General features: G+C 40.7%; 1 protein-coding gene across 1 annotated transcript in view; it reads right to left on the reverse strand.

Moving 5' to 3' along the window:
• Nucleotides 1-11,919, reverse strand: part of MICU2 (mitochondrial calcium uptake 2) — a 152,205-nt gene that overhangs the window by 95,490 nt on the left and 44,796 nt on the right. The window contains exon 2 of the mRNA XM_003796706.3: nucleotides 11,648-11,789. Within this exon, the coding sequence (XP_003796754.1) occupies nucleotides 11,648-11,789 (142 nt within the window). The remainder of the gene's footprint in view (nucleotides 1-11,647; nucleotides 11,790-11,919) is intronic.

Raw genomic sequence — 11,919 nt, forward strand, 5'->3', positions numbered from 1 at the left:
ATGAAACTCAGTTTAGCTGGATACAGGATCCTGGGTTGAAAGTTATTTTGTTTTAGGAGATTAAAAGTTGATGACCACCCTCTTCTAGCTTGAAAGGTTTTAGCAGAGAGATCTGCAGTCATTCTAATATTCTTCCCTTTGTAGGTTACGGTTTTCTTATGTCTGGCTGCTTGCAATTTTCTCCTTCATATTAACTTTGGTGAAGTTAATTATAATGTGCCTCGGAGATGTCTTATTTGGGTTGAGTTGTGCTGGGGTTCTTAAACTGCTATCTGAATTTCAGAATCTCTTGGTATGTCTGGGAAATTCTCCTTCATTATCTCGTGAAGTAGAGCATCTGTGCCTTTCAAAGCAACCTTGTCATCTTCAGGAATTCATATAAGGTGAATATTAGTTTTCTTCGAATTATCCCAGAGCTCTCTGAGAGAATGATCTGTTTTTGCTCTCCACTTCTCTTCCTCTTTGAGCATTTGGGAGTGTTTAAAAGCTTTGTCTGCAATGTCAGAAATTCTTCCTTCTGCCTGCTCCATTCTTCTACTGAGGGATTCTACTGTATTTCTCAGATTTCTGAGGGCTGCAAGTTCTTATCTCAATATCTCAAAATCTTTGGTGATTTTGTCTTTGAATTCATTGAATTTTTAAGACAACTTTTGAAATGCTCCTTGAATTTCTAATTCCAACTTTACCTCCATTCTATTAATCTTATTTGCAATGCAAATTCTGAATTCGATTTCTGACATCTCAGCCATTTTTTTATGAATGAGATCTTCAGTTGTGCCTGCCATATTGTTCCTTGGACAAGTTGATCTACTCTGGTTATTCATGTTACCGTAGTTTTTCCGCTGATTCTGCCCCATGATTATTTTACACCGTTTGGCTAGATGAGCAGATAAGGTGAAGTTGGCTTGGGGGTTCCTGGAGTAGTGATTAAGCAGCCCTTTGCCCAAGAGCTGGGACTGGTGTCTGTACCTTTCCCCCTAGAGCTTTGCGAAGAATCTGTACAGTGTTACAGCCTGAGACACTGGGACCTGCTTGGTGTGGTGGGGCTATGTGGCTCTGTCTTGTTTTCAGCTGGTCTCTGTCCTACCCTAGTGAATCAGTTACTCTGGGTTGAAGTCTCAGCTGTGAAGAAATACCAGCAATGAAGTTACCCCATCCCCCCACGGGCAACAACTGGAAAAGGAAAATCAAACCTTCCCACAATCACACACCCAGGGTACCAGTTTGGATAGTCCTCGGGTGATTGGCCCAGTTCAAGAGATCCAAATCAATTGTCCCAGTCAGCACTGGGTCTCAAGTGGGAGCGTTCAAAAGGTCTCCAGCAACTACATAGCAGGGGTCTGCTGGCAGCTCAAGTATGACTCGATCCAGTGCTCTGTGGAGTCAGAAGGACCCAACCAGCAAATGAATTAGTCTGGGAAGGTTGATGCCTCTTTCCCCACCTTGTTCTTCTGTCACTCGGTCACTGGTAACCCCACAGGGCTGTGACCCAGTTCCCTCCAATGAACAGATGCTCCAGGGGTTGGACCTGCCTGAGTCACAGGGAGGTCTATGTGTCCTTGGCCTGGCCGCTGCACTCTGTCACCAGGGTGAGCTGAGGTCTGACAACCTAGGGTGCTTAATGGAAGCTGGGGCAGTTCACTCAGTTGCAACCTCGCCCCTGATTGATGTTGCTGACACTTATATTTTTGCAGAATTTGTATTTCTGTCCTGGCTATATTCCCCTGCAGACCAGGAGCTGTTTGAGTTCATAGGAACTGCGACTCAGTCTCAGTCTGTGCCGCTGCCCAGAGCTGGTGTGTCTGTCTCCACTGCACTGTGTGTTGGGGTGGGCGCGGTTAGAACTCAGACTCATCTCTCAGTTTCTGCTTCTCCCCACCTGCTTTTGTCTCAGCTATGATCCCCTGGGCACCAGGTGCTTCTTTTGGCTCACTAAAGCAGTCCTTCTTATTCAGCCCCACTCTGGGAGTATGCTATCTCTGCGTGTGTGTATTCTAGTCTCTGTTCCTACTGCACCCTGCCCAGGCAGGTACCGCCTCAGGCATACCCTTTGCTCACGGGGCAGGGTTTCCATCCCAGATCTGTTCCCCCAGTGGCTGCCACTGGACAAGATGCCCGGCTTTCTCTGGTTGCCCAGAGAGGCAGGGAGTGTCTCTCCAAAATATCCCCAGGGATGTGACCTCTATTGTTCCTGCCACTGTGGCTGCTGCTTTGTGCTGCAGGTACTTCTTCTCCCTCTCCCATATGGTTCCCTCAGTATACTGTCTTCTCTTTACACCCAGGCTGCAAAATCAGCACAGACCTGTAACAGCCCACACCTTGTCCACACCTTTCAAGAACATGCCCATGAATCTGGACTCCATGGGGAATAGGCTTCCAGACCTGGGGGTGAGAGTAAAGGGGAGTCCTAGGAGTTTAGAATTGCAGGTAGAGAATATATACAGTTGTATACAGTTTCATGCCTGGAAGGAGAGTGCCATGGCACACTAGTAGGTTCTCTCTGGGGAAGGAGCTCCCATTTTTTGAGGGTCTCTCCTGTGGGATAAAATAAGAGGATATCTGAACTCTGCTCGCCTGTTTGCAGAAAGTGTACTGGGAGCCGTTTTCATGGGGGAGGGGACTCCTGTCCGTTTGGTGATGGATTTTGTATCTTTTGTTTGTTTCCTTGGGGTTGCAGCTCACCTCAGCAGGGTTGATGTGTGTTCTTCAATCTTCTCTGTTGGCTCAGCTCCAAACCATTAGCTTAGTTGCTAAACTTCTATCCTTTAACTCTCCTTCTGGACAGGAGCCTCTGGGGAAAGCTGGGTCCAGTTGGTCATCTTGCCTCTGCCCCTGGAGAATTTTCTTCTTGAGACAGTTTCATTTGGTTGCCAGGGTGGAGCACAATGGCATGATCATAGCTCACTGAAACCTCAAACTCCTGGGCTCAAGTAATCCTCCTGCCTTGCCTTGGCCTTCCAAAGTGTTGAGATTACAGGAGTAATTTCCTATCCAGCAAGTTTGGGAAATTCTGTGTTATCACATTTGATAACTGATACTCAATTTTATAAAGCAGGAAACAATCTTACAGGAATTAGGAAACTAGAAAGGGCAAATCAAGATGGCGAACCAGGATTGTTCAGCTGAGCTCTCCTAGAATGACTGAGGAAAAAGTGAGAACCCAGCATTACCTGATGCAGGGACCTTACCCAGAGTCATAGCTCAGGGAGCATAGGGAGGTGGTGAGCTGGTTACAGAGTATGATCCCCAGCAGTGGAAATCTGAAGAATTAGGCAAGTGACACCGACTGGCTGGTATATGGTGCACCGTCACAGAGATTCAGGATGGGAGGAAGCCTTTCCAGAGTTTTCAGTAGTTGGGGGAAACCATGCATTGAGTGGAAAGCTTCAAAGAGTGGGCAGACTTGAACAGTATAGAGCAACTAGTTCCGAATGCTGGTTGGAATGGATTTGCCATAGGTTTGATGACTAGTGAGGCAGTTATACTCAGAAGGTCTCTGAGGCCAACGGGCTGCCATTGAGGGAAGGTTGTGAGAAGGTGTTAGCAGGTGCCTAAAGTACAGCCATCTTAATTCTAACTGCCAGGATTAGAATTTCACTCTTAGGACAGGCTAAGGGACTCCTGCACCCAATGGGAACTGGAGTCAGAGGGTGCTAGGAGAAGGATTCTTGTGAGCTTTAAGATCCAAACCTGGAAAGTTCTGAATGATGAGGAAACAGCTGAAGCAACTATGTCTGGATTAAGGGCCATAGAGGTTGCAGGCTGTGCTCTTTGTTGCCTAAAAACCCACAGCACCACCTGGTGTCCCTGAGACAACATACTGTCTTCAACAGCAAGGACTTCTGTTTGAAACAAAGGAGGCAGTGACAAAGAAAAAGGATGACAAGGAGGTGAACAAGAAGAACACATGAGGAGGAACCAACAGAAACATTTGGGCAACAGGCTGGGTGTGGTGGCTCATGCCTGTAATCCTAGCACTATGGGAGGCCAAGGTGGGTCGACTGCCTGAGCTCACAGGTTTGAGACCAGCCTGAGACAGAGTGAGACTCTGTCTCTAAAAATAGCCAGGTGTTGCGGTGGGCACCTGTAGTCCCAGCTACTTGGGAGGCTGAGGTAAGAGAATTGCTTGAGCCCAAAAGTCGGAGGTTGCTGTGAGCTATGACGCCACAGCTGTCTACAGACGGTGACAAAGTGAGACTCTGTCTCAACAACAATAAAAAAAATTGGGGGAATATGAGAAACCAAAACAGGAACCACTTGAGATATCACCTGACCCTAGTGAGAATGGCCCACATCACAAAATCTCAAAGCTGCAGATGCTGGTGTGGATATGGAGAGAAGGAAACACTTTTGCACTGCTGGTAGGATTGCAAACTAATATAACCTTTTTGGAAGGAAGTATGGAGAATACTGAAAGAACTCAAATTAGACCTCCCCTTTGATCCTGCAGTCCCATTACTGGCATCTACCCAGAAGAAAACAAATTCTTTTATCATAAGGACATTTGCACTATATTGTTTATTATAGCTCAAAATGTGGAAACAACCCAAATGCCCACCAACCCAGGAATGGATTAATTAGCTGTGGTAAGTGTCTACCATGGAATACTATTCAGCCATTAAAAGAGATGGAGACTTTACATCTTTTGTATTAACCTGGATGGAGGTGGAACACATTCTTCTTAGTAAAGCATCACAAGAATGGAGAAGAAGAAACCAATGTACTTTATTCTAATATAAAGACAACAGATGAGCTAATATAAGGGGTGGGGGTATGGGAATGAGCAAGTGGGGAGAGGGGAGAAGGGTTAGGGATGGAGGGTCATGGTGTATGGCATACCTCTTGGGGGCATGACACAATTATAAGAGAGACTTTATCTACCAAATGCAATCAGTGTAACCTAATTCTTTGTACCCTCAATGAATTCCAAATTAAAAAAGATATAAAAAAAATAGAAATTAGGAAACCAGTCCAAATCAGACAGCTACAGAATAAAGTGACAAAGATAAGAAGTATATATTTTAACCACACTCATTTTTAAATTTGAGATTCAAAAGTCCAAAATAAACCCACAAAGACACGGACTAACACAAACAGTTTTGGCACATTTACTACAATAAATTCTATTGTCACTCTAATGTTAATACCAAATGGTTATTCATTCATTTCTTTATTATTGTCTGGCTTGGTTATTCATTCATTTCTTTATTGTTTCCTTATTTGTTTGCAATAAGATCTCATATGTTGTAAGTATAAACAAGGGTATGCAGTATAGGTGTAACAGTTAAGACTAGCATAGGGTGACATTCCCATGGTGTCTTTCTAAAGGGTTTATTTCTCTTTTCCCAGATGCTCCCTGGCATTATTGTGACCCATTTTTGCTTACACTTGGCTCACTCTCAAAGCATTTATACTGTAAAAGGGTTCTTGGATGTGCAAAAAATCTTCAAGGAATTTAAGCTAAAATCATAGTCCAACAAGTGATATAACAGGTATTTTTAAGAGGTAGGGATAGCACTATCTTCATTTTCCCTTAAATATTACTAATAATAATTGTAAAATTTAGCTGCATCCATAGCAGCTACAGTATCTCTTGTTCTACCTTAGGAAAGAGTTAAGGCAAAATCTACTCTATCAGCTCAGACACTTCTGGTTTTCCAAAATTACATAAATTCATTAACTTTGATTTGTAATTTCAACTTAAACCGAGTTACACTTAAAATACTTCTTGCAGAAGTATCCCTTTTATGGAACTAATAGTCATTGTAGGGTGGCACCTGTGGCTCAGTGGGTAGGGCGCCGGCCCCATATTCCTAGAGTGGAGGGTTCAAACTGGCCCAGGCCAAACTGCAACAAAAAATTAGCCAGGTGTTGTGGCCGGACACCTGTAGTCCCAGCTACTTGGGAGGCTAAGGCAAGAGAACTGCCTAAGCCAAGGAGTTAAAGATTGCTGTGAGCTGTGATGCCACGGCACTCTACCAAGTGCAATAAAAATGAGACTCTGCCTCAAAAAAAAAAATACTCATTGTAAAGTAGTTAAAGAGATGTATAAAATAATTTTTTTAACACCTAAAATCACTCATAATTGAGGAATTCAGTATAACCACTACCAATATTTTAGTATTTTCTTTAGTAAGACAATTATATAATACAAGCTAAAGTTTCAGAATTTCCTATGTGCCAGGCACTCGGTGTTTTATTTATATTGTATTACTGAATCTTTACAACATGGCTTCAAGGCTGGTAGTATTAGCATTCCCACTGTACTGATGAAGAAACCTAGGCTCAAAGAGCTTATGTAACTTTGCCCACAGATACACTATTACTAAGTGGTAGAGCCAGTATTCAAAATCACCTTGTCCTACTTCAGGACCTGTACTCTCTACTATACCAGAATGCTCATTGTTCTTTTATTCCTTGTTTATATACGGTGACTATAATCTATTTGATATTACTGGCTTTTTATTATTCCTCACCTATTTGTGTCCTAAGGTCCCACTTGGCTCACCTTTCATGATCAACCACTACAATTTTTTATACAAAGAACGTCTTTGCTTGTCTGTCATGTTGTCATATGCTCTCAGCCAACCTCAACTCTGGTTAGATCCAATTCTCTTCCAATTCCATACCTGCTTTTCTGCAGCCACACATGGTAGAGAAAAATAATCAGAATCATGCTCATTTTAAAATCATAATAATCTTGACTAGGTTTTAATTGGGCTATTGGCAATCATAGTACTTCTTAAGTCATCAACTCTCATTACTGTTTTAGAAGGCTATTTCTGTACACTCCCTTCACTTTTAGCAAAGGATCTGGCTTCCTACTTCACTTCCTATTTCTTTTCTGAGAAAAGCAGAGACAGATGACAAGTCACTTTCAGAGGCTCCCATCAGATCTCCTTGTGGGGTGCCTTTTCCTGGCTATTAGTAAAGAGATCTCTCTGCTCCTCTCTGATTCAAGCTTCCACTATGCTCTCACACTCTTTCCTCTCTTGTTTTCTAAAGGACTTTGTCCTGAAAATTCTTCCCACTCCTTCCTGCATTGCCAAGTTTCCCCTGTCATCTGCCACCACATACCGCATACTATTGTTTATCCCATCTTAAAAAAATCCTCTTGACTACATTTCCACCTCCACCTACTGCTTTATCTCTATCCTTCCCTTTATGGCACGCTATACCAGGGTCTATTTTTGGTTTTCTCCATTTTCTCTTAAACCTACTCCAGCCTCAGGCTTTTGCTGTTATACCACTCTACCAAAACTTCTTGTAAAAGTCACCAACAATTCTCATGTCATCAAATTAAATGGTTAATTCTTAGTCTTCATTTGACTTCTCAATGACATTTTCATAGTTAATTATTCCTTCCGCCTTGAATTTCCCAATACCCTCCTTTCCAGGTTTTCTTACTACTTTTTTACTAATCCCTCTCACTTTCCTCTGGGTTATCCTCAAATCTCCAATCTCCAAGTACTAGAATATCTCAAGCCCCAGTCCTTTATCTTTGCTATCTAAACTCAACTTCGAGATCTCATGAATTATCTTAGCTTTAAATAGCACTTACATACTGAAGACTCTTTAATTTACATCTCTAATGTTTAAGGATTTCTCAAGATAACAAAGAATGAGACTACCTCTAAGTTTCAAAGAATGAGACAGTAGAGAGAAAAAGAAGGATGGAACTAGGTGAGAGGGTGACAGAATTAGCTTCTGCAGGGTAAGGAACACTATTCCAATTAGAAAGGTCAGGAGAGGATGTAGGCAAGTTCTCAGGCAATGAGAGAGGGATCTGAAGAACTCGTTGGCTTATGGCCTTAATTTGCAAAATTAAAAATAGGTAACGTTGGGCAGTGTCTGTGCTCAGTGGGTGGGGTGCCAGCCCCATTTACCAAAGGTGGTGGGTTCAAGCCTGGCCCCGGCCAAACTGCAACAAAAATATAGCAGGGCGTTGTGGAGGGCGCCTGTAGCTACTTGGGAGGGTGAGGCAGGAGAACCGCCTAGGCCCAGGAATTGAAGGTTGCTGTGATCTGTGTGATGCCACGGCACTCTACCGAGGGTGATAGAGTGAGACTGTCTCTACAAATAAATAAAATAAATAAATAAAAATAGGTAAAATCATATCATAAAAGGAAAGATGTTATAAGAGGAACTTTACCTAACTTTATGCAATCAGTGTAACCTGGTTCTTTGTACCCTGAATGAATTTGCAACAATAAAAAAAAAAATAAAAGGATGTGATACAAGAAACAGAAAAAAGCAGAAGTTCAGAAAAGCTAATAAAGGAATGGGAGAAAGCCAATGAACGTATAAAATGATTTTGAGAATCTAGCTGAAGTTGAAGACTATAAATTTGGTAGCTATGATCTGTAAAATTCTATGATTTTCTCCAACAGTTCATAGGAGGCTAAGTTCAACAACAAAAACAAAGGAGAAAGATATCTGCAAGTAGTTATTAATGAGTGACACAATGACAAACCCTGTAGCTAAAAGGAAGGAAGAAGATCCAAAAGGAGTGATGAGCTTGGGAATAATGGAATAGTTGAGACTAGAAGCTTTTATGAGACCAGAGTATTGGATTAAATAGTAGGTAATGTGGAAGGTAGAATACGTTGTTGTCAGAGAGTATGATTCTGAAATTTGAGATTTAAAAACTTGAGCAATTCCGGGTAATGGATATAGGAAGAGAATGGTAAGAATAAAAGTCACTGAATTGAGAACTAAAGAACTGTAAGGCTAAAGGAATTTAGTAGAAAAGAACTTAAAGACGGGAAAATGGTGTTTCGGCTAGATAATCCAAGTCTCAAAGAAACATGCCCTATGGTTTTTAGAGTGTACACTGGAGGTTGAGGATGGCACCCCCAAGCATGCCACAGCACAAGGGAGAGGGTTTAAAGAGGCATGAGGAGAGTGTTTACATGAGCCTCAGCTACTACTATTAATAAGGTGTGATTATTTGCAAAAAATGCCAAAAGGTAAAAAACAGGTAAAAATGAGTTTGGAATCTAATAAATCCTAGATTGTTTTATGTCTTTCTTGGGTCAGTGGGTTGGCCCTGTTTTCCCTTGTTTTGCAGTTCACCATGATCTGTAGGAATGCAACCAAGATTATTATTCTTCTTATCCATGATGAAAAATGAAGATGAAGTACATCATATGTATAAAGGATGTATTATTTGGCCTGCAAAATTACTGAATTCTTGATTTAGCTAAATGCCTTCAGATAGTTTAATTGCATTCCAATGAATAATAAAAGCGAAAATGTTGTAATCTTTAATCATAGTTTACTTTAGTTCTCTGAACATGGTTATTCTGAAGTATTTTGCTGCTTACTTGGAAGATCTGGTTGCAATCACAAGCAGTTTCTGTGACCTGGGACATAAACTGCTCTAGAGATGATCCAATCAAATTTAGGGTCCTTTCGAAGGATCAGTGTTTAATATTTGTTATCATTTCCAGAGGGCTCCTTACAGTTATTTCCCCAGTTCTCTTCTGCAAAGTACCAGCCTACAATTTGTCTTTTTATTGTTACTGAATCTGTCAATGTCCTCCCAATTACCTTTTACCACAACTGTCCCACCTGTTTTTGAGATTATCCATTAGGCCTATACTTCTTCATTTTCTGTTTAAAATGAAGTCAGTTTCTTTGGGAAGAGAAGAAAGAGCTATTTGTTTATTTGTTTTACCTGCTTTAGCCACCCTCATACCCCTGCAGAAATCTCTGGGCCAGGCCTCTGTGGGGCTGGGAGTGGAGGCAATGGCATACCTCTCTAAGTATGCAGTGACACCTCTACTCTAGAAGTGTGGCAATAACTATAGGTCTTCTTGACTTGCCCCTCCCAGTGTGAAACCACTGTTTTACAGTGGGATAGAGCTGGGATAGAGCACTCAGGGATCCAGGATTCTCAGTATTCTTGAGCACAGAGTTCAACATAGAGCCTCCATCTCAAAAGTGAGGGCTAGAATGGAAGGAAGATAGGCCCTCTCAGCCACACTCCCCAGAACTTGGCCTCAGCAACAAGTCGCTGGGGGCAGGATGAGAATGCCGATGCCCTGTTCCTCCTTGGAAGAAAGCCCTCTAACTAGGAGGTATGGGGATCTTGGCTGCTTCAGTCTGGAATGAGTTTTCATCTCAAGAAGATGGGATACTAGGTAGCAAGGAGGAGGGGGTTCTTAGTTCACATACCCTAGACTCTCATTTTTCTTATCCAATTTTAGGTTTTCTTAAACAGATGTTTCTTAATTTTCTGTATAACCTCAGGACTATTTCCAGAGACTTGAAAGGATATTCTTTGGAGATTTTCACTAGTTTTGTTGGAAGTAGGCCCACGGAGCTATTCATGCTTCATGATGAAAGCTGAATTTGTTCATTTTTAATAAGTAAAATTCCACTGTATGAATATATGATACCACAATTTATTTATCTATTCTCTTAGTAATGGACATTTGGGTTGTTTCCAGCTTTTTCATTAATGTTACACTGCTACCATAAGCAATTCTCATACATATATCCATACATATACATATGTGTATGGGCAGTGTTCCTGTTGGGCATGTAGCATACACAGGAATGGGATTTGTAGGTCAGAAGTCATGTAGGTCAGAAGTCCAAATTTTGTTTTCCAAAGTAGTGGTTTGAACTGACATTTTCAACTAACAATATATAAAAGTCCTCCCTTATCTTCATCTTCTTTAACTTTTGTTATTAACCGATATAACTGGTGCTACTCAAATAGGTATAACAATCATATCTTATCTTAGTCACTAATAAAGGCTCTTATTTCTTTGCTTTTATATGTTTCCTCTTCTGTGAATGCCCATTTCTTTTGCCCATTTTTTTGTCTGGATTGCCTATCTTTTTCTTATTGATTTGTACCTTTTGCATATACTCTATAAATATTTAGTCTTATCAAATATACATGTTGAAATACATTTTGCCAGTTTTGGGGTTGTTTTCTCAATTTTTTTACTTTTTTGGAAATGAGGTCTCACTGTGTTGCCCTGGCTAGACTGCAGTGGCTATTTGCAGGCACAGTAATGGTGTACTACAACCTCAAACTCCTGGGCTCAAATGATTCTCCTGTCTCAGCTTCTTGAGTGGCTAGGACTACAGGTTGGTGCTCTGGCTAAGGCAACTTTTGATAAATAGAAATTATAATTGTAATATAGCTGAATTTCATCAATATTTTATGTTAGTACTTTCTGTATCTTGTTTAGGAAAATATTTCCTGAACCCAAGGAGAAAGATTTTTTAATCTTTGAAATTTTGAAAGTATAGCTTTTTTCAATATGACTAGTACCATTTATTGAATAGGCCCTCTTTTCCCCACTGATTTACAATGCCACCTTTAACATACATCAAAGTTTCATCTATATCGCTTCTCGGCCTTTTGGCTAAGATCAAGTGTAAAGTTTCATCTATGCTCATATAGTTCAGGGCTCTCTATTCTGTTCCACTAGTCAATCTATCTATCCTTTTGGTGGTACAATTTGATCTTAAATTACCATAGCTTTATAAAAAGGCTTATTACCTGGTAGCTTACCTCCTCCAAAGAAGATGATAATAAAAATGAAAAACTATTAACAATCTTTAAAATTAGGCTTTTAACCCTAAAGTTTGATTTTTTTTTAACTTAAAAACAAGACCAACTCACGTTCTACTTGCTCAAACATTACTGAAAAGAGGAAGTCTCGTGGTGTCATATAATATTCTCCTTCATGTTCTAGTGACGAAAATTGCATGAAGCGCTGTTTACGAAGAGATGATTTGTCTACTACACCAGGGTCAGCATTTTTCTAAAATAAAAAGAAATTAAAATTTAAATATTGTTTCTAAATTCAGCCACTTCTAGAATAATATGTTCTAATAGAAAAATCTTTAAAGAGTAATTTTTATGTTTAGATCTGACAACATCTTTTTTTTTTT

This window comes from Otolemur garnettii, unplaced genomic scaffold, assembly GCF_000181295.1.
Source record: "Otolemur garnettii isolate 467f Iridium unplaced genomic scaffold, OtoGar3 scaffold00106, whole genome shotgun sequence".
In the NCBI taxonomy this organism is placed as follows: Eukaryota; Metazoa; Chordata; class Mammalia; order Primates; family Galagidae; genus Otolemur; species Otolemur garnettii.